This window comes from Accipiter gentilis, chromosome 3 (genome assembly GCF_929443795.1).
Source record: "Accipiter gentilis chromosome 3, bAccGen1.1, whole genome shotgun sequence".
NCBI classification, from domain to species: Eukaryota; Metazoa; Chordata; class Aves; order Accipitriformes; family Accipitridae; genus Astur; species Astur gentilis.
Genome location: NC_064882.1, coordinates 946,684 through 973,374, shown reverse-complemented (window position 1 = coordinate 973,374; position 26,691 = coordinate 946,684). Strand labels below are relative to the sequence as shown.

At 36.9% G+C, this 26,691-nt stretch overlaps 2 protein-coding genes across 15 annotated transcripts in view; one reads left to right on the top strand and one right to left on the bottom strand.

Annotated features, from left to right (window-relative positions):
• Positions 1-1,043: 1,043 nt before the first annotated feature.
• FBXO8 (F-box protein 8) lies at positions 1,044-19,757 on the bottom strand. Of its 6 annotated transcripts, none has more exons than XM_049832509.1 (6): positions 19,587-19,757; positions 14,302-14,641; positions 11,908-12,034; positions 4,257-4,375; positions 2,444-2,640; positions 1,044-1,670 (listed from the first exon to the last, which is right to left on the bottom strand). In XM_049832509.1, the coding sequence occupies exons 2-6, from the start codon at positions 14,628-14,630 to the stop codon at positions 1,483-1,485; spliced, it is 960 nt and encodes a 319-aa protein (XP_049688466.1). In that variant the 5' UTR covers positions 14,631-14,641; positions 19,587-19,757; the 3' UTR covers positions 1,044-1,482. The 6 variants fall into 6 exon arrangements, with proteins under 6 accessions (XP_049688466.1, XP_049688475.1, XP_049688493.1 ...); XM_049832518.1 differs by having other exon boundaries at positions 14,302-14,638; positions 19,587-19,756; XM_049832536.1 differs by lacking the exon at positions 19,587-19,757 and adding an exon at positions 18,996-19,336.
• CEP44 (centrosomal protein 44) overlaps positions 19,707-26,691 on the top strand; it is a 19,750-nt gene continuing 12,765 nt past the window's right edge. For 4 of the 9 annotated variants that reach the window (XR_007509961.1, XM_049832466.1, XM_049832459.1 and 1 more), the window contains exons 1-5: positions 19,844-19,945; positions 23,183-23,329; positions 23,946-24,093; positions 25,079-25,225; positions 26,194-26,304. Coding sequence is in view for 8 of the 9 variants with exons in the window: in XM_049832466.1 (XP_049688423.1) it covers positions 23,241-23,329; positions 23,946-24,093; positions 25,079-25,225; positions 26,194-26,304 (495 nt within the window). In the remaining variant the exon portion in view is untranslated. The other 5 variants (XM_049832436.1, XM_049832452.1, XM_049832486.1 and 2 more) reach the window with 5 other exon arrangements.

Sequence of the window (26,691 nt, the reverse complement as noted above, 5' to 3'; positions counted from 1 at the left end):
AGCAGCAGTGTGTCCATGAGAAGTATGACCTGCGTTCAATTCCTGGCTCTGCCACAGGCTTCCTACATAAAAAACCCCAGATAAATCTGTAAAACAGAACTAAGAATATTTTCTGACCTCACCTCACGATGGGGTAGGGAAAAAGAATAAACCTACTTGTTACCCATGATGAATCCAGATGCTAGTGATAGCTGAATATTATGTAAACAAACATAATCAGGACCAGCTCTGATTTCAACTATGTGTTATGTCAGCTGAAGAAAAGCACTGCTCTCTGAGTTATCTGAACAAAACCCAGGCAAATCCTCATTCAATTCCTGCACGTGTACGGTAGTTGCACTGCTAATATTCTACACGCTTTAGAAGATGTAAGACACAATCTGACCGAAACCATTATTGAAGTATTATTTTCAGAAATCTAGAACTATTTAAAATCTAGCTACATGACAGATTTAGAAAGAGTAAGTCAGTATTTCAGTCTGACATGGCTCTCCAATCCTGCACAGTCACTACTCTCGTCTCGCACAGTCAGTTTTTAACAGCTTCAGCGATGAATCAGCTGGTATGTATTTGCCTAGGCGCTTCCATCGACAGTCCTAGACTGGGGGAAGCAGTTGAAAGCAGCAACACGTGAGCTGCCCCTACCACTTTCCCTGTTGAGATTTTTTCCTTGCCTACCGTGCTGAATAGATGATTGTAGTTGTCCTATGTCCTGAATAGCTAGTGTCTGTAATACAGGTTAGCTCTCTCTATGTAAACTGTACGATTTCCCTAGGCTATCCCTGTATGACATCAGGGTTTATCTAAAATAGAGGTTGTAATCTTTAAAATTGAGTGAATAGCAGATTGGCAATATGCTAATTCAAGTTAGTCAATTTAGTATTAAATATCAGTTTAGATATTTTACAAGTGTTCTGGCATCTCTGAGAGTAAACGTTGTGGTATTCAGACCAATATTTCTCTCACATACGTATCTGAGGTAGTCAGTATTGTAAAAAACGCAAAAGAAAGAAGTACAACACTTCTAAGAGATAAAAGGAGAAATTTTAGTTAAAATATTTTACAATAAAATAATTATGATTATAAATCTCTTTAGTTAAATATATACACATTACATGGTATTCTAAAAAGAACGAACTTATTAAAGTTTCAAGCAGATCTAATGCACAAATTCACCACTTTGTCAGCTTAGACTGTAATGTCAGTTTAACATTCGTAAATGGGTGTGTCAGACTAATGGCATTGTTTTGTGCAAAGCTAAAAAAACTATGAAAAACAAATCTCCAAATCCTCCCGTTCCCATGGTAAATAGATAGAAAAGGTAGTTTACACATACACACACTTACACACAAAAACTTCGATTGCATACAGAGGTTAGAATGACCAGCACTAAAATAACCCCCATCTCTACAAAATAATTAATTTCTTGAATTGATGTAGTTTTTGAAAATTACAAATTTTAAGTGCTAACAAATTGTGCTTTTAGGCAGCCACATGGCCAATAAGGTAGATGTTGTCATAAAGGTGCCCTACAAAATCTTCACTAATATTCTGTGCAGCTCGTCGTGTATTTCGGATGAATTCCCTCTTCGACATTTTGTTCTTCACATGAGGGCTTGTTAGATCAATGGAAAGTAGAATTAAAGAGTAACACAGCACATAAACTGCATCTAGACAAGAGAGAATAAAAAAAAAAAAATTAAAAAGGAAATTGTGATCATTAAAAATACCGTTCCCTATCCAAGAACTTTACAGTCTTCATCACCTGGGCTTATAATTACATATATACACCCATATATAACAACTTAAAAGGGCATCCCAGTGAAATAAAATTTAATATAGCAATTTCCAAAGTAATAATGTCAGCACATTGCCAGATGAGGATTTACAAATCTCTTAATATTTCTGTATTATCCAAAAGTCACTAAGGGCTTTATGCACATTCATTTAAACAGAGTCTTGAAGTTTTTTGTATACTAAGGCCAACATCCTGCTAAAGCTTATCTTTAAATATGTAAGCAGTCCCACTGCTGAAAACTGGCTCACCCCAACCAATTAGAAATGCTTGTTAACTTTAGTGAGGCCCAAAATTTCCTCTCATTTCTGTGGGACTATCCACAAGGTAAAATGTTAAGTGTATGTCTTTGCAAGAGGAAACTTAAAGATAGTACAGAACTTAAGCACAGACAAAAGTGAAGTAAAGATAACATGAAAATAAAATGCATGTATCAGCTAGGTCTAAGAAAACAATCTGTATGTTATTTTTTTTTTTTTTTTTTTTTTTTAACCCGAGAGGGAGGATGCCTGTATACTGAACCCTCCCAAGCCAAGTTTGTACTTTCAGAAATACTTGTTTAGGTGCTGATTTTAAAACTGTCATAAACAGTAGCATCATCCAGAAATATAAATACTGATTCATTGAATCAAAGCTCTTTTTTCTTACCAGGGCTAAGGCCAAGCTCTCTCATCAAATCAGGGTTACAAGCACAGAATCTGTGAGAGAACTTTGTTATGAGAGTCTCAAGGTACTCCCCACGCTCCTCAGGAGCATGAATGTGTCTGAAGAACTCTCTCAGTGCATTTGGCAAGAACTGATTTCTGAAGTTGTGCAGCGTCACAAGGTCATCCAAAACATCTCGCCTAGTAGAATAAAATCCCACATAATTAGAGAAATTTCTTTTAACTGTATAAATATGAAAATGTAGGTTTAAAAAAGAAAAATGAAGCTTTAGAATAGTTTATGAGCTTTGTTTTTTGCTGAAAGACAAAAGTATCACTAACAGCACAAAGATAATATAAACACATATTCTTCAGACATTTACAATAGTAGCTAAATACTACAAAAACATACATTAATCAGAATTCTAAGTTTCTTTACGTGCATATGCAATCATAGCCTACATAAAGGCTTTGCTTCCTTTAAACTGTCTGATAAAGCCATTAAAAAAGACAGTAAAGGGAATAGATTCATGTGTGTCACACATTTTGGTGCCTAAGTAGAAGCTGTTACAGGAGTATCTTAAAACCAGACTTAAGTTAGATAAAATTTGCTCCTTTAAAGTCCATCAGGGTGTGATGCCGTCACACATTTTCCACTGAACACAGAAACATCTGAAGGATTCAGACTAGCCTACATGAACAGCTGTGCAAAAGACATCTGAAGGAAATTCGGAGGCAAATTTGAAATGAACCAATATTCTCATATGTTTATTCCTTCTATTAAACGTTTCAGTACTAAGAGGGGAGTTTCAACATTTAGAAACCTATTTTTTATTTTTAGTGCCTGATTACACACTCTGTTTACGAAGGGAAGATGAATGGCAGTAGAGGGTGCTAATATTAACTTGCAATCTCATCTGTTAAGTGGTTTTGTATTTTTTCTATGGCCACAAAAATTGATAATCTGAAGTTTTACAGCACAGCACTGTCAGTGGTGATAACACTACAGAATGGCTCCTTTTATTCCTTCAGTGGTACAGGCTGAGGAGGATGAGAAGCAGGAGATGGCTCCTGCTAAAAGCGCTGCTGTCCCTCTGCTCTTCCTATTTAGGTCCAGTTATTATTCTCCTCCTCTTTTACTTTCCCTTGGACGTGTTGGTGCTCCTCTTTCCCGATACTGCACTACGCCAACCTAAAGGTATCCTGAAGGGCAACAGAAAGCCTTGTGGAGGTAGAAGAGCATGCTACAGCAGGGATAGTGTTCCCTACGGCAGCTTATGCGGTCTCCAAGAGCATGCCCTATTGCTTCTTAGGGGGTGGCTGTGACCTCCATTCCAGACTTATCAGACAACCAAATAATGGTTAGATGATTCACCATTAGTTTAAAAGCTATCACCTGGTAAAGTGGTAACTGCTTTTTCTGATTAATACCCATACTAGATAGGAAAAAAAGAAACCTCAAGGCAAAAAAGCGCAGCAAAATATCTATAAAATCTGAATGTCATACAGCACAAATGCAGTTTAAATGCTCACTGTAACTTCAAAACAATTTATGCCCAGAACTGCAAAAATGCAGAAAAAGGACAGGATATGAGATTTACTAGTTATAGGTGGTATTTTCAGGGGTTCTTATAAAGTGTTACAGTCACACAAATACTTGAACTGAATAACTGTTCAGATTTAGCAGCAGCATTAATTAGTTGCATTTTCTTGCATTTTTACATCTTTAAAATTACATCAATACAAGCAAAAATACTGTTGAATGGTGCTGTACATTTAAAATGAATAGGAAATGTCTCAAGAGAGATTCAAATTACCTTTCATCAAGGTAGATTCTCAGCTTCTTCCAGTTTAGTGTTCTTGTGCAAAAGATAAACTTAGCTATTTCTTTCGGTGAATCATCTAGTATGCCCTTGGACATAAAGTAGTTGACTCCCTAAGATAAAATACATGTATGTATAAATATGATTAATCTTCCTAATGTGTTTAGGAACAAGTATGGTACTTAGCAATGTAGGAACATAGTCCTACTAATTAGTTGGTTTTTCAGAATGATTCCTCTTCCTCTAAATCACATTTCAACATGCACAATACACTCTAAAATTATAAATCAAATGCAAAGAAACAATTTACTGTTATGGTTGAGATTTTACATATACTCACAGTAGGAAATTTAAAATTATGAACCCCATAATGAGCATGATGGTTCTTCAATAATTTCTTCACAGTGTAGACTAGTATTTTGGTTTTCATACTTTTGTAATTGCATTTAAAATGCTGTGGGGACCATAACTTTTAATTTCATAACTTTTGTAAATAAGAAAATCTTAGCCATAATGTGTTTAGTCTTTAGTATCTTTCATTAAAACATTAATGTTCTCACATGTATATGATGTATCACATTCAAATAGATGCATTAAATGCATTTGTTTAAATGTGTAATAATGCAAATAAACACAAGCACGCTGATTTCAAAGCATAGGTAAATATCAACATATATAAATATGCATACACATAAATAAGAACACTGTGCCTAACATAAAAAAAAATAAATTTAAAGAGATAGAACAATTGTGTTTATTTTATAGTCTATTATGATTTCCAGAATTTTCCACACTTTGTCAAGCACACATTTTGTACAGAATACACATGCCAAATTTAATTTAAAAATATTTCAGTGATATTCTGGATTCTTTCTGTTCATTGAAATATCCCAAAGCATAAAACTATTTTCCTTATGATCTCAGAAATCAAAACCAACCTAATGGATTTAAAAAATGTTCACATTTTTCAACAACAAAAATCTAAACCTGAGAATAACTAACCAACTAGTTTCAATTCAATTTGGCAGGGTCTGGGAGTGGTTCTGAGCATTTGTTGCAGAGAAGTCTTAAAATACTTAAGTACAGTATCTCTTGACTATACCATAATGTTGAAATAATGTTAAATGTGTAGGACAGTGCGCAGGATAATGTACCAAGGCCATAATCTAAATCACCTTTAAAATACTTCTGAAATTTTTTTTCATAAATCTTCTGATATCAGACTTCACAATATTTTGCAAGTCTGCCCTTTCAGTTTACATTACATCTATAAAGATGTAGGGGTCACCTGTCACTCAGTGTGTACACTAACTTCCCAGTACTTTTCAATTTTGCTTAAAAAAGAAATAAAGGACTGAGTGCAGGTTTGGAAAGTTGTTTTATGAAATGGGTTAGTCAAGCAAAGTCTCAGTTATATCAAGCAAAAAAGAAATTAGAACATGCTTAAGATATCGATAACAGAAGTGAAAAGCCAACAAACACCTGTAATATTACCTAGCTGTTTTTACCAGGCCATAATTTTTGCTTATATAGTTATAGAAAATAGCAGTTAATCATCATACTTTTTTTTAAAGAATGTTTTATAAAATAAATAAAAATATAAAGGTTTTACACAGGTAAGGAAAAAAAAAATATTCCTAGCAATTTTAGGCCCCATTTTTAAGAAGAAACTGTATTTAGGACCATAATGAAACATGTATTGCACTACAAGCTTGCATTTAAGTTCAAACTAGATCATATTTAAGTTTGTCCATAATATGAGCGGACAACATAAGGTTAAGTACTTTCTTGAATTAGAGCTAAATAGGAAACTAAAAATGGGAGATCAAAACATCAACTGCGTATTAATTCTCCAAGTATTTTGGCAATTTATACAAAACTAGCGCAGAACATCTCCTTTACATCTATCCTGACCTAATGAGACTTATGCATTTGCTTCAGTAATAAGTATTTGCTCAAGGTAATACAAACTGAAGCCTGACGAAGAAGTCTCAGTAGTATTCCTGCTGCAATTATTCAACAAACACTACTGCAACGTATCCAGAAAATGACCTGGCACATCACAGATGAGGCAGGATGAAAAGAAAACCTCCTTTAAGACAGACAAAGGGTTGGTTTCTCTGTGGCAGCAAATGCCATGAGTAATTTCTTTCATGCGCTAGATTTCAACTCAAGGTAGGCTCTTCACCTGATAGGCTATAAAGTCTTTGCAAAGCATTTTTATTCCCTGTCCCTAATTTCCTCCCCCCCCCCCCCCCCCCCCCCCCGCACACATCATGCTTGACAATATCTTTCTCTGTGAATGCAGTCTCATTATTCCTTTTCCTCATCTTCTTCACAAATAAACAGGGTATAAATAAAATATACTTCAGCACATGTCATCACTTTCAGTTGCTTTTTATTTCTTCCTAAGCAACCGCAAATACTTTGTAACAATAGAAACCCAATTTCTCTTTAAAGTTCTTAAATTTTGGTTCAAAGCAAATGAAATTTATTTACAAGATTTACGGCATGTCATCAAATCTGCTTTTTGTAACGTTGTAAACACTGCCTTGAATTCCTCTCAGAACCCATACTTCAAATAAAGGACTTTTGGTAGCTAAAATCGTTGCTTGTGGCAGGTATACTAGCTGAAAGAAGTAGTTCTATAAACTATTAAAATCTATGCTAAGATTATTTATCAGTCATCTGGTGATCCTCTTAGGAAACATTTGACTGAAGTCAGGTAGGCAGACCTGCTCCACTACCTACCAGGTCGGAAGAGGTCTTTTTAACACTTGGGAAACACTGCAGGATGAGCATACGCGATATGTTCTTCTAATTCTGATTCAGTGGAAGAGTAGTTAAGTGAACAGTACAACAGCCAAGATTTCCAGTAGCACTGTGTCTGCCTAACTTATATGAGGAGCCTGCTTGTCACTATAATGTTCTTAGCATTAGAGAGTTAGGAAAGGTGCCTTAAGGAAGGATACCTTGCCTCTGTGGCAAGAACGTTACCACTGAATTTCAGACAGCTCAGGATAAAATCTCAATGTATGAAAGTGTTGGTTTAAATGATATGTGCAAATAACCGTCATAACTATAGACTAATTCTAACAACAAAAGCCATTTGTTGTATTTCAGTATGTTATTTTCCACAGTTGTTCCTTTCTAGTCACTCGATGCTTGTTTTACCAACCTATCCTATTACAGCACTGACACTCCTTGCTTGCTTTCTACCTGTTTCCAAGAGTCCTTCTATTCATTTATATCCACACAGGATATCTAAAAGTTTTCTTTTTCAGTACTGGTTTCATTTCTGCATTGATTTTCTTCTCTGCCGAGAGTACTTTCAGAACATTTCAGTAGAGCAGTCAACATTAAAACTTTTGTAGTTGCCTTTACCATCTCTGTTTAGATATGCATACAAAACAAACCAGGTATATTCTAAGGTAACGGCATAGTAATCTTGCAATCAGTATTTTTCTACACATATACATGATTTCTCTTTATAATATTTAAATGGAGTTGTTTGCAAAGTCAGAGTTGGGAGACAATGAAGCTTTTTACCTAATGTGCATTTAAAAGTAGTGCAGGAAAACGTATGACAAATATATTTGTCAATAAAGAAAAATTTCACTTAATATTTGAAATTTCAGATTTCACATAAATGGCTGTACACATACTCTATTTGTTTAGCTTAAATAGTTTTAAAATGCGACCAAGGAAATCACTAGTAGCATGTTAATATTTTTAGGTGATTTATAATTCTGTGAGTTATATGCTTTTACATTTTGGTAGGATTACATAAGTATCTACGCAAAATACTGATTTCCTTCTAGTCTGTACTGTATTAGAAGAAGACAATTTTGATCACCAACCAAATTAAAATGTTCTTAAATAAAAGCTAAGGAAATATAGGAATTCAAGTTTAAATACTAGCTTAATTATTTAGATAAATTCTTTGGGGGTAGTGACTGTCATTTTATTCTGTATATACAGTATCTGGCATAGTAGGGCCTCAATTTCTAATTGGGGCTTCTAAGTAACACTAACATTATTGGTAAATAATAATTAGACATGTATAGTGGTATTATTCCTATTTTTTCTATGGAAATGCAGTATCTTAATATATTTCATGGTGATTCTTCTGGAACAAAATGCACAGTACTGATGTTATATTTTCTAATATAAATTTTTTTCCTAAGTTATGAATCAAGTAATTTGGTGACAAACATGAATACAATAGAGACAAACAGTGTCTCTTTCTTTGTATGACTTTAAAATACAGTCTCAGTGATACACACTTATGATGGCAGAAATCACAATTAGAACGTAGAAATATTTTTCATGTTACACAGAATCTATAACTAATATTTACAAGATTAAAGTTCTCTGACTTAATGTAGAGTTTTCAAAAGGTTTCAGGTGTCTGGTCCATTCTAACTTTTTAGAGAAATCACACAAAAGAATTTCTTCCCTCTACGACATACACATACTTTTAATATTCTTAGGACAGATAAATCAATTCATCTCAAAATTGGCTTGCTTAGTAGATCACTATGAAATTGTGTAAATTTTCAAAAATTTTGGTTAGAAATATACAGCACAGTAAATATTTAATCATCTACAGACTATCTATAATTAAAGTCAGGTAACGTAGCTTTACACAAGTAGCCAACAATTCATTTATAATCAAGAAAAGGTCAGAAAACTGACCTCCCTGGCAAAAACTAAGGGAAGTAGGTAATGAATGAGACAATAAGAAGAGTGGAAAGCGAGGCTTAGTATAAGCACTGTCTTACTGTACTTTATTTTTATTGTGCTATGTAAAGGAAATCCCAATCTCATTAAAGTCTGAGAGTTTCGATGCAGTCCAGATTCCAATAGATAAATAAAAATAAATGCTATTGAACAGAATGAGTTAGAATCGTTATCATTAAGAATGAAACAAAAATTAGATCTTCCTTCCTGATCAAAGGATTCTCTTTTCCACCTTCAGTTCCAATTTTAACTACATAGCATAGCTCCATGTAATAAACTTGACAAAATACTTTGTAGGGAGTTAGGAACAATATACAAAACAGTGGGAAATAACTTTTGGTTGCTTACAAATTCTGAGTCATAAGCATATGAAATATGAAATGAGCACTGCATGAGAAACATTTCACATACACCATACATTCTTTAGAAAAAAAATATAGCAGAGACCATGTAGGCAGATTAAACAACATAATATTCATATTCAAGTGTTAATACTAACACTAAACCACCCCCTCTCCCCAAAGAAACAAAACCCAAGTTCCAAAATCTTGGCTACAATGGTGCTGCCATATGAAAAAAAAAACCCACCAAAAAACCACCACCAACAAAAAAAACCACCACCAAAAAAAGGAAAAAGGGAGAAACCAAACATGCACTGGAGGGTTTTTTTTAGATTATGTGTAACGTGATTAGGCACATCCTTCCAGCAGAATGTGAGCACCTGCTATGAATTATGCAAGCTCATGCACACAATCAGTACATTAAATTACAGCAGGTATCACAACACCATGCACACAACAATGGCTAACCAGAGAATCCTACCACAAAGTGTGTAGATGCTCTTCCCTACCCCGTGAGCCACCGCTAGCTCTGGAGCTGTTGCTGTGGAGCCTGGTTACCCATTTTCATGACATGGGCGGTGTCCTTTGGAGAATCTTGCTCCTGTGGCTGTAAGTATTCCTATTTTTATAGTAATTTGATCAGGTCTGTTATCAAATGTAAAGCAGAGTTTGGCAGGAAATTCGGAGACGCAATTTGTAATAGTGGAATGTCATATCATATATTCCAGTCACAGTGTCCTTATAATAATAATTCTGCCAATATCACAGTCGTAAACAATAAAAGCAAGAGTATTTGTGAATTCTCCTGAAACTCAGGCCCTGAATGATTCCTGCCAGGCTACGGTGCTCCACAGGGAGAGAGGAACAGAAGCCCTTAGGAGGGAGATATCCTGAGGTTCTTGTCTCTCACTAGGCCTGAAACGGACTGTTTGTACTACAATTGTACAATACAACCATAATGAACCCAGAAGAAGTAAGTGTGTCATAATAAACTTAATACGTAATTCAGGTATACTATAAGGTAGCTCTAATTTGCAGATCTTAATTTCCTTTAAGAATAATGAATTTTTTTATTCAGTGCCTTTTGTGAAGGCTCCGCATGCTTTAAACCTACCAAAATTACTTTAAATTAGGTTGGAATATAACAGCATATTATAAACTAAGATAGTAAGTGAAAAATTATGTTAAAACAAATTGAAAGACAAAGGAAAATTTGGGTGGACAAAGCTGTTACCAATTAAAACTTGATATATTCTTGAAAACACATTTAAGTTACCTAAATATTGCTTTTAATTTGAAAAGCTTTACATTTATTAGAAAATTCACCAAAATCCTGCTGAAAATCAATGCTAATTACTCGAGTGGCAAGGTGCTGATAAGATGTCTCAGCACTGCGTATCATAGTTCAAGGCAGAGCTCTACCAGAGACATTACAAAATACTGCAATTTGTGACTAATAGAAGTAGTGGGTTTCTTTATCAAGCAGAATATGAGATAAAGCAAGAATTTAAACAAAATCACATTATTATAATGATTCATACAATTGCTTGATTTATTTCACCCCTTGGTCACAAGTTTATGCTTTCTGTATCATATCAGCAGAGGAAACTATTGGCTCCTAGAAGTGTATCTTTTCATTTCTCTTAATCCTTTTCCTACTTCGGATTTATTCAATTACCACTTCCTTGTGTATGTATAAACATATGCAGGACGTTAGTACTACTTTTTGTTCAGTACTGTGTACCTCCTTTTCCTAGGAAACAGGAAGCAGGAGTCTGGTTTCATATACAAAAGAGACCCTTTGTCACTTGGGCATTAATTGCATATCTCCCAGGCAAAAGCTGTCTACTCTCGAACTCTTCTTTGAAAGGTGACAGCGTGAAAGCAGAAACTGACTTTTCCAGTTAGTTACATGAATTAATAAATGGAAATCTTTTAGTTCGACACGCGATATTTTTTGAAAATAAATATGTGTTGCTATACACTATAAAGAAAGATTATCTTTATGCATAACAAACATCCACAGAAATAAAATCAAACCGATCTTTAGGATAGTTCAGCAGTACATCTTTTTCATAGTATTTCAAGATTTACCCCTTGATAGTGGAAATATTTAAAAATCCCTTACAAGAAACCATAATTGTTGTAGAAGTAATTGGTGTTACTTTATACCTCATCCTGCTTTAACTGAAGTGGGATCAAACTCATACTCTGCAGAAGCATTTTAGCATTTTAATTTATGTAAGCATATTATTATCCTTTTTAAATTCACCATTGTCTCTTCAGTTAGGATCTCTGCCTCATTCCTAAGTCAATACGCAGTTATGAATTTCTGGCATCCATAGGTCAGACCGCTGTACAGAGCACTTAAAAGGCAAGCCATGTAAATGATGTGCACAGGTACCATACGCAAAAAAGATCAGGACAGGGCTGTAACTTAGTGTTAACCATTCCTACAGTAAAACAAACACCTATTAAAACTTGGCTTTTAATATGGCTAAAATTATAAAACAATCACAATTATTTTAACTGTTTATTACTGTCAGCAACAGTTCACTTACCTCATCAGGGTTGGCATTAAAGGTGAGACTGCCCTCATCTAGCTGCATATACAATTTTCTAAAAGAAAATCCTAGAGGCGGATTCTTATTGTATATAGAACAGTGACCCCAAGTGGATTTGCACAACCTATGAAAATAGAATTAGTCTATTATCAAAATTCCTTTCTGTATTTCAAGTATTTTACAGAAGCAAAATGTAATCAACACTGCAAAGCCAAATACTCAAACTGTAGGAAAAGTTAGAAATAGGTTGCTTGTAACACTTAGTTATTAAGTCTTTTGCACGTATGTTGCTAAAGTCTTCAATTATATGATTATAATTTTCTTCTCACCCAGGTTTTGGTGTATTTGAATGCAATCTCAAAACATACCCCAGTAGGTGGCATCATACTGACATCCACAAAGCTGAGACCTGCAGCACTCCTAGTATCTGATCACTGGATAACTGTGACAAGTTCTCCTGCAGCAGTGCGACATTAAAAAATTGTATTTCTTTTCCTGTGTCTCAGTTGTGCAGTGAGTGGGACACCACATCTGCACAAAATTATGCCACTAACTCACTGCTTTCCCCATCTGCCCTTTCCCACCTGACTGTCACTTTCGAGTCTTGATTATTTGATTCAGGCCCATTCCTCTGTATCTTCCATCACTTCTCAGTTTCTCTCCCTTCTACCCCACTCTGACTCCATATCTCATTGGTTTCATTGGTTTCTGTCCCTCATCCCAGTGTCCTTGAAGACACCATCTGGATTTCCCTTGAACTTTCACTTTCTAGGCAATTTGTTATCTAGATTTGTTATTGAACTGGTAGTTCTCCTTCAACACATCTGTTTTGTAAATAATTAGGCACAATGCTTAGGACCCAGCAGGTAGCCACTGAGGACATCACAGAAACTTTGTTTTCAGTTCAGAAACCTGGATCTTATTTGGACTGAGTTCAGAACTGCAGCCACAGGACCTGCAAAAACCTAAACTCAAACACATCCAATACATGCAGAACATTGAAGACTAAGATGTCTGTAGAGAATATGCAAATTAAGGTTTTTATTAAATTTTATTAATTTTCTAAATCAGGACACATTTTGACTACCAAAGTGTATACTTTGAACTGAGTATTATTTGGGAAGATTTCACTGAAAATGATTGAGCTATTTCCCAGGATGAACTCTGAGAAAAATACCATATGTTAAAACTACATACTGCGTACAATCAAGAAGTTATAGTATCTTCAAGCTTTGGTCCAGGGAATTTATTTGTATTTAGTGTGGTTTTGATATTAAGAAGCGAGTACAATACAATGCATACTGACATACATAAACTCAGAAGCTTAGCAGGATCTTCACTAGAATTCCTGTTTCCTGTCAAGACAACAGTCCCCAACAGCAGAACAATTGTGACTAAGATGTTAAAATCGCATTATCCTATTGCTGAGTTCATAAAGCGTGATAGGAAGTGAAGCTGCTTAATTCAAACGCAGAGGAGGAAAGACACAGTTGAGGGAAGGAAGAGATGTAGAGCACAATGAAAGGAGAAGAAACAGAACCTGAACAACAACAACGCAACTATTACAGTAATACTACTTACTGTCTGTTAAGGGGTAAGAATATGTTGTGAAAGAAGATACAAGTTCTGCTCACTGACTACTCTAAAGATAAGTATGATTTCATGAGTCTTTCCTGGCGTTGTAAAACACCAAATATCAAAGAAAATATTTTAAATTAAATTTTGATCTTATACTATTTTATTTAATAGAATGTTCCTTTATTTATTTTCTGGACATACAAACTCTGTATATGTTATATAAATGTGTTTCAACTGTTAGACTGCAGAAACTCCACTTGATGCCTGTGTAGAACTGACCTTTTCTTTCCCCATTCCATCACTCATCTTCCAAAAACATACACTTCAGTTGCTCTAAGACAATTATATAGATGAGTTCTCAACCCTTTCTATCTGGAGCTTCAGCAGAATAGGTTTGCTTGCTCAAGCTAGATATTTGTTTGAAGTTCAGAGAAGTAATAATACAAACATTTGAGATGTGCTTTGAGCTAATACAAAAGTGAAGACAAGTCCTTGTTTTTTTTCCCCATGATATATCAAACAACAGGTGTGTAGTAATACACACGTATACCTGTACCAAGCACACTTGTGTATGTAGTAATCTCCACTAACACCTGATAGCAATTAGAAATCCAGAATAACACATTTTTAAACCACATTCATGTTTCCCCTATGTCAAATCTCATTTAACTTAAGATACCTTTGCTAAGGTTATAATGACAAAAAGCACACACGGAGACAAATTTAAAATCTAATAATTATTTTTACTATGTCCAGTTGTTTGGGGTTTTTTTTTTTGTTTGGTTTTTTTTTTTTTTTTTTTTTTTTGCTTACCCTTGCCAGAGAAGCTCATCATTAGCAAGATCCTGCCAGACGCATGAAGCTAGACAGAGATCAGTTGCATTCAGGTATGACAAAATGGTAAAACTAAGCTCTGGTGGCAGCATTTCCAGGTTAATGAATCCTTCTTGTTCTTTAGATTTTCTTGTCTTCAACAGGTGGTAGATGTCAATGCCTCCTTGGGCTTGTTTGCGATGACTTGTATTGGAAACACTGTTAGTAGCTATTCTCCTACCATGTTCTCTGGTAAGATAGCCTTGTCCACTGTATCCTTGGTGTTGCAGTTGCTGGTTCCTAGCAACTCTCCAGAGTCCCTGACCCATCTGCGAGCCTGCTGGACATAAAATCCAAATTAAATGTTGACAGCTATTTATAAATATTTGTAAGATAGACTCAGCACACACTGGAAAAATAAAATTGTAGGACTGATCTGAATAGAAAAAAAGTGAGTTTTGTCAGAGTTATGCTGATGATGTAATCTGTCTCCAATGAAGCAACTGAATAAATATTGAAAACAAAAACCACAAAAAAACTAGAAGATTTTTTCAAAAATTTCTATGCTTGAAGAGTTACAAAATTAACAATAAGCTTCTGCAAACAGTACCAAACATTATCTATGTCCTATGCAAGTTAAGAAGCCTTACCATAAGAACATTTGGAATTATTATCTCCAGACTTCCTTTAAAATTTAATAAAAATACCTTATTTAGAGTCAACGAAGTGCTGTAACATGCAAGGAGAAAGAAAAATGTCTTGAGTAGTGGGTAGCACACAAAATTAGGCCGTGACTGACATTAAGACAAAGCTTAATGACTTCAATGATAATGCATTAAGGATTCAGTTTCTCGTTTCTGAGCACCAAGAGTATCTTTTCATGCTTTCTTGCACAGTACCATAAAAACTTCAGGATAAGGCTTCTATATTTTACTAATCACTGTTTGTTATTTTTTGTCAAACTTTGCTGCAGATGGTAATAAAGTGAACAGATCCTGAATGTTAGTCAGTTATCAAGATTTCTGAGTGCCACAACTAAAATTTCAGTAACCTGTATTTACCAAGAGAGACAATTGAAAGTAAAATAAATCATACTAATTCAGTATGAGAATGTTGTCTTAATCCCAGCACAAGTAGTATATATATGGTGACCTATCTTATTTTTCAGCCTTTGCTATGATGACAGATCACTAAAGCCATCACGCTAGTAATCTGCAGGTTCCCAATGCTGACTTTCAAAAAAGAAACACTTATAGCCTGGTCTGGTAGGATCTCACGTGTATTTGAAATTATGTATATTCTATTAGCACAAGGAAGTAAAAACGGGGCTTTAACACTGTTAAAGGTTGGACTTGAATGGAAACTGTCCTATGTAAGGAGAAAGAAACAAGCCATGGATGCAATGAGTGATTATGGGAGAAAAATGGAGAAATTAGAGAAATTACAGAAAAAAACCATAACCAAGACAGAAGTAGACAGAAGACAGGTTCAGCTGGCTGGTGAAGCAGTTACCTATATAAGCATCCATTCAGGGGAAGTTCAAGAATTTATTTCTAGATAAAGCCACAGTTGTGAAGAAACTGTAGTCACATGTATTACATTCAATTTAGTAATATGCAAGGTTTTACATAAATTCATCATTAATTTTATTCTCATTTCTTTTACAGTTACATATTTGGCTTAATTTTTTATCAGACAGGGGCAGGTTAAATCATGATCAACTGCTATAACTTATCAGGCAAGTTTAAAAAAAAAAAAAAGCTGAATCACGCCATGAATAGGATATGCAACTGGCTGCAAGAATGTATGCATAAAGAAGGTATTCTTATTTTCTCGAGACCAGCATAAAATTTTTAGAAGTCCTTCAGGCTACTGGTAAAGTTGCTTCATGAGAGAAAGCTATACCACAATCTGCCATTTAAAAAGTGGCAACACAAGGATGAGTGGTCTGATGAAAGTGGGCCTTAGTAATTCATGCTGGTGTTTGCATTTAATTTATGAAACTTCTAGCTGTAAAATAAACACATTTCTTCACAAGATGAAGAATGTGCCTTTATTTTTCATTGCCTAATAATAAGAGGTAGCAACTTTTTTAAAAGAAACATTGCCAGAGCTGCAGTTGCTCAGTGCCACCTTTTTCTGGTTTTGAACAACTAAATCTCTCCAAGAAGGAAGTTACTAACCTTCATCCCACAGCAGGATAACCAAACGCTATTACAACAAAATCAAGAGCTATTAAATGAATTGGTGGTAGGTGTGCCAGAACTGGCATTTGGGACTACAAGCACAGACCCATCAAACTGCCTGCAGCTCCAACTCCAGCTGCTGCTGCTATTGCCCCTGCCGAGCAGGCAGAGCATACAGTGATGTGCAGTGAAGAACCAAGCTAAAAACCAGTTTGTGTGGGGTAGGCAGTAACAGCCAAGGGCTAGAAGGAGGAGAGGAGACTTTCCTAAGGAATGAAAAGAGGAGATAAGGAATATTTCTGAGCATATACAACATTTCAAAAGGAGCTACTATCACCGTGCTAGAGGATTCAACTAATATAAAGTTCCTGTTTTGCTAGGCACTGTATATAAGCTTCTTAATTACTTAAGTACAGTACTTAGATGTCTCTAAATACCTTGGGAGGCTTCAACCAATTCTTGACCTTAGCCCTGTGAGTAAATTGAATGCTGCCAACAAGGCATTACACTTTCAAATATGCAGATGCTAAATTCAGAGGCTGTGTTCACTCTCAGAAGATATCAGATGACCTGAATGACTGAATAAAGATGATCTTTCAATTCAATTATGTAAAAAATTTAGGGTTTTGAAAGAGGTAAATGTATACACAGACATGTAGATGCAACTCAAATATAATCTGCACACTTTCTCAGTGTAGCTCTTCACGTAAAAACAAAAATAAAGTCTGCCTGAAAATATAGCATTGACTCCAAACAAAATGATAAAATAGCCAAACAGCAAAACACTAGTTTCAGGGACAGAGAGAACCAGGAGCGAGGGGTTGTAATTCCTCATCATTATTTCAAGCCCTTAACCACTAAGGCAATAGAAATCAGCAAGAAAAAATTATGACAAGATTGCAATATTAAACCTTATATTTCACAAAAGATGAAATGAGAGAACCTATTCTATGTAAACTGTGTATGTCAAATAGAGAGAAAGGAAAGTTCTGTTAAAAGCAGAAATCTGTTGAGGTAACTTTTTGTAAGACAAATTAAGGAAATTATTTTGATAGTATTTTGCCATCTCTTCTGATATTAGTTTGTACCTTTATAACAAAGCCACTTTTCTATACACATCTGTTAACTCCCAACTGTTAAAAATCTTCCGAAAATACTAATTATTTGAGCATAGTTTAGATAAAAGAAAGGAAAAGAAAAAAGGATTATCAGGGAGTTCAAGGCTCTGAAGATCATTAGGAATCATACCGTGACAAGTTTCATAATCATAATACACCAGGAAGACGAGAAAGACCAGCAGCATTATCAGAAACAGCTCATAGGAAGGCTGTGCCCAGTCAATTATCAAGTGAAGTGCTATCAGGTAAGCATCTGGCAATTTTATAATAGCTTTCAAACCTCTTCAAAGTCAGATTATCTTTCTGTTCTATATGCACTACTTGTAAAGAGTTTGGTAGTGGTCACAGAGGATCAAGTTTTCCTACTCAGCCCTAAATCAAGTATCCAAATTTTAGTTGCTAGTTTAGTATCTTTATTGCAATATTCAGCTAGAAGTTCCTGTTCACAAAATACATTGTATTGAGGAATACTGAGCTAACAAGAATACTGACAGTTCTTGCTGGTGCTCACAGGGTTTTTCTCCCCACACAAAAGCTACTTGCTATACATCACCAACAACATCATCATTTCTAAATTATTTAACACTAGAAGTGGCTCCAAGACAGAAAAAAATTTACTGTGTCGTTAAAGGAACTAGCCTTCTTATAATGTACTCATATGCTTATACAGAAGATGTCAGTGCAGAAATCATTTTAAAAGTCTTTTTAAATGTAAAAAAACGATAACAAATTCATATACTTGCTATTTTAAGTACCAACTGGAGAAATTTCAGAGAAGAAACAAAGTGAGACAATTTAAACCATTCTAGAACCAGCTGCCAGAAATCCACAAGCTTCAATATGCGTAGCTATTCAGCAGCCTATATGCCATTTGTTAGATCACATTTTATTTTCTCCATCGTACAATTACTTTCAGCTTTTTAGTAATCCAGGATGAACGCTTTGAGAACGCACTCATAAAACAAGATGGGTAAACTCATTATTATTATTATTATAAAGCCTTTAAAGTAATGGCGTCCAGGCCAATGTTTTAAAATTATTTTGAACATACATTTTCAGTCTCCAGATTCACTCAAATGTATGGTTCCAAACTTCCAGTTATGCAACTTTATCTAATAATTGAAACCTCTTGATAGCTTGGCCGTAATGACTACCACAGCAAAAAGAACACCAAGCTTGTTCACAAACTGCGGACCCTCTCTAGCTCTGTCTGATATCTATCAGAGTCTGACTTCAATTTTAATCACGTCTTCTTCATGTTACTCTGCTCCTGCATAATAAATTCTTTTGCAGTGTTGAGGAACGTGACGGGATACTAAAAGCTAAACATAAGCTAGATTAACGCTGTATTGGTACTAGCTTCTGCTGCATTAAATAAAAACCAACATACGCTCTCGACATAAACCCCCTCCGCTTTATGGTAACCGAGCTCTACAGCTGCTGCTTGGCGACCACAATTATCCGACCGGGAAACGTTCCTTCCTTCGATGTTACACCGAAGCCGAAGCTTCGTCCTTCGCAGCTGCGCTCGTAACCGAGGCCTGCCGATCCCCCTAACGCGGGGTCTCTGCCAAACCTGACTCCAGGCAACTACTACGCTGGCGGCTCCAGCGGCACGGCCAGTCCCTCACGCCCAGGGCCGCCCCAGCTGAGGGGAGCGCCCCGCGGAGCCCCCTCCGCCGAGGGCCGCGGCTGTCCTCCCGCCGCCCCGCGTCCCGAGGAGCTGCGCGGCCGCCCCGCTCGCCACCTCCCCGGCGCCTCGTCGAGTCGCGCTTCTCCCCGCAAAGGGGGGCCGGGACCTCGGCCGGGGCGGGCCGGGGCACGGCCGCCCCCCGTCTCGGCGGACACCGGCGAGCCAGGCCCGGCGGGTACCGCCCCCGCGCGCTATTGGGCCGCTCCAACGGCCCCAGCTCTCGATTGGATGCGCCGCCCGTCCATCCGCCCCGCCTGCCCCGCTGAGGGAAATCCGCGGGGCCCCTACCTGTGCGAGCTCGGGTCCCAACCGCCGCCGCGACGAGCCCGGCCCGAGTCGGTGCGTGAGCCTCGCCGGGCAGGAAAGGGCCGAGCAGGCGGCGGCGGCGGGGAGAGGCAGCGGGAGCCAGGCAGGCCCCTCCGGCACGCAGGGAGGCCGCCGCCGCCCCGTCTCCTCGCCTGGCAGGTTTGACGTTTGCTGTTGTTGCTGGAAGTGACGTCACCGCGGAGGGGCGCGCGGGAAGCGGAAGCGGCCGTCGGGTCTGGCGGCGGCAGATTCAGTCTGCGCCCGCCGCCGGTCGGCGGGTTCCTGAGGGGAGGCGGCGGGCGGGAAGAGGGTTCCCGCAGCGGCGGCGGCGGCTGGCGCGGGTGAGCGTCAGGACGTCTCTGGGGGCGGGGGTTTGGGCCCCCGTGGGGGCCGGCGGCGCGGCACAGCACAGCACAGCTCCGCTCCGCTCCGAGCCCAGGGCCACCCGTCTCCTCAGGGACGGCGAGCCCCGGGGCGGAGCGGGGGAGGCCCGGTCTACGGCTGGTCTAGGGGCGAGGAAGGGCCGGTGGCGAGCCGGCCCCGGTCCCGCTCTTGCGAGTTCGCCTCAGGGCGCCGGCGCGGCCCCGGGACGGCAGCCAGGGTTGTTGTTTTTTTTTGTGTTTTGGTTTGGTTTGGTTTTTTTCCGCCGGTGTTTCGGTGGCGCCCAGGGCAACCGGCCCGCCACGCGCAGTTGCTTGCGCGGGTCGCTCGTTTGCGAGTGTTTGTCCTTGACGTTTTTGCATCTCTGCGTAACGGTGTGATTCCCCCCCTCCCCCGCTCCCCGCCGCGTGTAACAGAAGAGTCTAAATACAATTAGAATAAATTAGAAAACTTTTTTGTTAGGCGTTTTAAAGACAGCGTTTACAGTGTTAAGATACTTGGTAACTTATATGGGGTTTTTTTGCTGGTGGGGTGTTTGTTGGGTTTTTTTTTTGACATTCGTTAGTTCTTTGAATACCATATGCAATTTTGAGAGTAGTTCTTTAAACCACTTGCAGTTCTGTGTTATCATCTCTTAATGCTTTGTTATACCCGTTTTTATTCTGGATAGCCAATGTTCTGTAAGTGTTTCGTCATGAATTCCTACAGGCAAAAGCTGTGTGCCACTTTTTCCACAGTGTTCACCTTCCCAAGATGTTAAAGTAGTTTCTACCAACTTAACTCTGTTATTTTTATGATCTCTTAAGCTAGTTGGTTTGTAGTGACAGTAGTTGCCAGTTTTTACATCCAGAGGTCTGGTGTAGAAAGGATTGATGATACTTTTGGGAAACTGCCTATATGATTAAATGAATTCCTGTGAGAGTGTCTTCTATAAGTATTTGCACTGCAGATTAGAGCTTCAGTTTTATGTTGGAATCTTGGAGACTTGTCTTGAGATCTGGTTAAATTGGCAAAACCATAGGGTGGATCACTTTGTAAGGCCATGCAGGAAGAAGAGCTGCCTCAGTTTCCAAATACGTGAGGTTAAATTGTCTCTAGCCTTTAACAATGAGTGTTGTGTAGTTATATTTGGGGTGACTAATAACCTAGAATCTAATGATTAAAGAGGAAGAGCCTGATAATTAAATAGGAAGAAAATACTTTAACAAGGGCAGAACACACGTTCATCTTCATCTCCTTGAAGATAGCTGATTTAATCACCATAGAGGCACAAGAGAAAAGAAAGAAAGAAAGAAAAAAAAACCCAAAAAACAAACCCAGATAATTGTGAGTGCAAGCTTTAACTGGTTTTTTTTTTTTTTACTAGAAGTGAACTTTGTGGTCAAGAAGTTCCTTTCAAGAAGACTCATTGCTTTAATGAGTAGGACCAAATAACAAAGCTGCAAACTGGAGTATCTGTCAGAGTTAATTTCTGACAACGCTAGACATAATCTCTTTGGAGCGTTTGGTCTTTTGGTCTGAATCTCGTGTCAGCAAGAGAAATGATATAGAAGTCTGTATTTTGAGAATATCTCTTCATATATAGGCTGTCAGACAATGCCTTTTCACTGCTTGGATTTGTAGGCTTCCAAGTATTTGTTTTCTGGTAAGAAGGCAGTGGCAGGCAGTTATCTCCCAAGTTCTAGCAGAAAATTGAACAGTAAGTTTCTGTTCTAAGGCTTTATAGCTGAAATCATTACTTTTTCTGAGGATTTTGGGGGAAGTACTGTAGAGGATTAAGCCACTCACAAGCAGATCTCAAGGATGTGAGGAAGGAGAACTGTTTTTGTGAGGTGTCAACTTTCTGTACTTCTTTAACTAACTCTTTTTTTTCTTTTTTTTGCCTTGGTTTTTCTCTAAACTGTTCAAAACCCACCGAGTTTGGCTGTTTGCTAATAGTCTTCCTAAAGTTTTATTGGTCTGTCCAGATTGCTAAGATGCAAGGTGTTTCTTTTCAATTGTGACTTAAGAGCTGGGCTATCATTTGGTCTGCACTTTTAAAGTCTTGTGTTGGAGACAAGCTAATATTGGTTATTTATAAACAAACGGTTGCAAGATACAGCAAATAGTACGTATAAGCTGTGTCTAAATATAAAGGTATTTTTAAGCAATGGAGCGAGGGACAAGGTTTTTTAAGATAATTGCTAGTACTGATATTTGAAGGTACTGTTTCAGGTGTTTCATTTGACTGTCTGCCAGCCAGGTGGAGTTGCCAGTATTCTTCCTCCATTTGAGAATTTACTAATCAGTTCTGTGTGGTAAAACGTATTAAAAGTGTGAGCTTCCTGTACTTACTTATCCCCTTGATAGATCTAAAAACTGATTTGGATGACAGTGATTTCATGCATTGCTGATTGTCTTTTGTTTTCTCCCCCCTCCCCTTTATTTTTTTCTTTCTTTCTTGCAATCTTCAGTTTCATTTTCCTTGCAGGATAGTTCTGCAGGGAGAAAGTCACCTTTTTGTTGTTTATACTGAGTCCCTAGAAAGAGTCCTGAAGAAAGAGTCTCTTTCTTCGGTGAAGCAAAGCCCACAATAAATAAAAAGCAGGTTCTCAACTTATGTGTTACAATGTAGAAGTTAAACAGGGACCTTTTGGTTATCATCCCAATAAACTTGCACCTATTTTGAAATATCTAGGCAGTCTGTTATCCCCTCCCCCTAAACAATTTTAAGTGTATTTAATGGATCGTCTAAATGGAGAAGTATTGTCTGTGATGAGTTGCTAGTCCTGTCTTCTGATGTTTACACATCCAAACATTGCTCTTTTGGCCAGTGAGATTGGGGCCAGGTGAAGAAAAGAATAAGCAGCAGTTTTCAATGCTTACAGAGTCTCTGCTCCTTTGAAACAGTGAAGCAACTTGTTTTCACTCAGTTTTAGTGGATTTAGCCAGACATAAATTCTTAATATGCTTTCAGATATCCTTAAAAATCTTTGGTAGTTGATCAGATTGAGGATTACTACTTGATCCTATTTAGAATGCACAAAGATGATGGCTGACATTAATTGGCATCGAGCTGTAGCTCTGTGCTGTGTTGTAATACTTTGGAAATAGTAGTGTCTAGAAAACAGGAGCAGAAACCTTTGAATTTCAGTGATAATTCTATTGCATTTTGTAACTTTTATGTACATAATTTTTTTATTTATTTTTTTTTTAAGGAGAATGTACTATATTACTTTTATTTCATAATCTGAAAGAAGAATAGCATTTGGAATAATGGCAACAGGAGACCTAAAAGGAAGTTTAAGAAAAATAGAACAAGGACTTCGCTTGTTGAATTATCCAAGAGATGTGGATTATACAGTGTAAGCGGCAGTGTGACTAAATTTATGCTAATACATGATGACAGCAGGATATGTAAACAAGATATGTATAAATATTAGCATTGCACCAAGTGATAAGTAAGCAAAGTATATGTCTGTGGGAAGTTGGGGTTTGATACATGTGAATTGGAAGATAAAAGGATGCAGTTTTGCTGTTCTGAGCAATCCTTAGAATAATCCTGAAGTGTATCACTATCTTGTTCTTCTTTCTTCTGCTGTTTTTCTCTTTTCTTTGATTAATCTCTCACCTTTATAATTTCTTTGTAAGTGCTAGCAAAACTTTCTTCGGAAATTTCATCCTGTAAAGATTAAAAAGCCGAGATGTTGAATGTTGAGATGGGAATGCTGGTGGGCTTTAGATCTGACAATGTTAAAATTATATGAGGATCACAAAAGTGTTGTTTTGAGCATTTTACAGATAGCAGTCAAGACTGCTGAATGAGATATGCCTGGAAAAAAAACAAACGTAAAATGAAGGAGATACTTGGATATAATATGCTGGCTATATTAAAACACCTTTCAAGTTAGATGTTTGAATTCATGCCATGAAAGGCTTTTGTTATTTTCTGCTGTGTAAAATACTTTTGTTTCTCAATAGGTTAGTAAAGGGTGATCCAGCTGCATTTTTACCTATCATCAGCTATTCTTTTACATCTTTTTCAACTTACATAGCAGAACTTTTGGTAAAGTGCAATGTGGAACTCACAGCAAAGAGTGACTTGCGTTTTATTGAAGCTATTTATAAGGTATGTGTCTTCATGTTCTTTGCAGAAGAGACACAGTTTTGAGTATGGCCTCATAAAAATTAAGCATTTAGTTTGAGTTTTACTAGAAAGTGCCAAAAATTTTTGGCAATGAACATGAATTGTAATTCTGTTAGGATTTAAGATGAGTAGTAAGCAACTGTGTGGCAAGTCTTTAGATTTTCATGAAAATAAGGATGGAAGTTTTTAGCCAAATCTCAATTTTGAAACAATTGCAGAAACAGTACTATTACTGTTTTATGTTAGTTTTGAAGAATACCAAAATATTTATTACACTGTAAGTTTTATAGAAGTGACCTTAAGAAATCATAAGCAGCAAAAAAAAAAATCACAGCAAACTTTAATAATTGTAATGAAAGTACAATTAAGAAATACAGCTATTTTAAAACTCTATGCCATATCAATGTATAAAGTCCAATACTTAACAGTTGATGAATTGGAATAAAATTCTTAACTGAATGAAAATAATCTTGAGCTAGCCTTAAAAATATCCCTAAGCACATTTTTATAAAAGGTAGTTGATGTATTAATGAATACTAGCTTATTCAGACTAGTTTTCCATCTGAGGAGGACAGAGGCTCATTTACAAAGAGGCTGTTCGGGAGCCTTACTTAGCCTTCTGATGCGTTTGCTGAGATTAATACAACTGTTTATTGTGTGTTCACTTTGGAAAGTTTTTGTTTAACTTTTTTAATATTAATGTCTACAGTCATTTATTTCATGAATCTTAAGACTGTGAGTTAAACTTTACAAGAGTGATGTGAATGAAATGTTTCTGGAAGAGGTATGTTTAAAGTCTAGTTAGAAGAACCAGCTGACAGTATATAAATAACCAAATGAGAAAAGGTTTAACTGCTGAAGTGCAGAATGAAAGAAAAGATTGTAGAAAAATAACCTGAGCATGCCATTTCTACAGCAAATTGCCTGGTGATTTTTGAAAGTGAAATAAACTCTTACTTTGTTGCAGCTTCTTCGAGATCAATTTCAATATAAACCAATTTTAACAAAGCAGCAGTTTCTTCAGTTTGGCTTTGCAGAAAGAAAAATGCAGATTGTTTGTGACATTATCAACTGTGTGGTGAAAAAACATAAAGAATTAAGTAACTCGAATAAGGTACTGATTAAATGGTAACTTTATTATAAGATAAGTTTCTTTTGACGTGCTTGCTGCAGGTAGAAGCTGAAGACCAGTTTATTTGAAGATGCAGCATTGCTGATGGTCAAAATAAGGGAAATTAGTATGAAGTTCCATTGTAAGATGCTTGAGTACTATCAGGTACACAAAAGACCTGAAGCTGCAAATGCTTCATAGTATAAACAAAAAAATAGAATGAAGATAAATCTGGTATTTGGTATCTTTACATAAGTGTTATATTTTCTTTTACACTTCTTGACATAGTGAATGTTTATGTAACTCGATAGACTTTGCAGGTAGATTTGAAAACAAAGCAAACTCTGATATGTTGAAGTTCTGGTAACATTTAATTTAAACATGACACTTGTATGTGTTTCGGTGGTATACATCTCAAATCTGATTGTTTTCATTAATCATATTTGTTTTACATTAAGGCATTTTTATTATTGGTTTATTCTGTGTATCAATCTGTGCTTTAATGGAAGGAATTTTCAGTCTTCATATTTTACAGGATTTTGTTTCGTTTGAGTTTATAACCAGTCTTCAGGACTTCTGTATACTTCATTTGTCACTTGGGGGCATAACTACATAATTTTCGTATTTGTCTTTCAACTCTGGTGCAACTTGTCTTTTCTATTTTTGACCAACTTTGATGCATCCTTGCATAGGCATTAATGAGTTTATGAATATGGCATTAACTTCCAGATCTGTTTTTTCTGTAAATTAGGGTCATACTTAATTTTTTTTTATATTATTGTACTGCAGAGGTTTAAATGTGTTTGTCCCATGCAATATTCCTGCCTGTTAATGATGGCAGGAATGGGGTGTGTCATCCTGTCCCCTTGTAGTCCATCTCTGCCCCTCCTCCCCCCTCCTTCCCCCCCCCCCCCCCCCATATTCCTGTGCTAGAAGCATAATTTTTTTATTTTTTTTTATTCTTCACTTAGAAGGTTAAATCCCAAACGAGGAAAAAACTCAGATCTTTTAAATATGAAGTATGGTCAAATTGTGATAATGTCCTTGCTGATCCTAGTGGCAGTGGTCTGAATTGCAAACAGGTATGAAAATAGTTTTTATGTTGTGTGTCTAAAGGTTAATCTCATTTGTAGCAAGTCAGGCTCTTTCTGGAATATGTGCTTTCATTTAGGTTTTAATGCTTGGTCAGACTAGGTTTGTGTTTTGTTTTGTGTTTTTTTTTCTCCCAAGGTGTGGTTGATGGAAATAATAACTGAAATACAAAGGAAATTGCTTCTCTCTTTTCTGAGTAGTCAATCTCAAAGTCTTGGTGGTAATGATCTAGTACTGTTGTTTGCTGTTTGAATTGTATCAAACAGAGGGCAGCGATGAAAATGAAGATACAATTGGAAAAAGCATATACATCCTGTTTGGAGATTGAAGTGTGTTTGGCCTAACATTGCAGTGCTTTCAACATAGCTTTCAAAAAG

Coding starts and splice junctions, on each gene's coding strand:
- FBXO8 (XM_049832500.1), bottom strand. Junction 12,035..14,301: donor GATGAGCTTCTCTGGCAAGG/GTAAGCAAAAAA, acceptor CTATTTTCATAG/GTTGTGCAAATCCACTTGGG. Junction 2,641..4,256: donor AGAATCTACCTTGATGAAAG/GTAATTTGAATC, acceptor TTATTCTACTAG/GCGAGATGTTTTGGATGACC.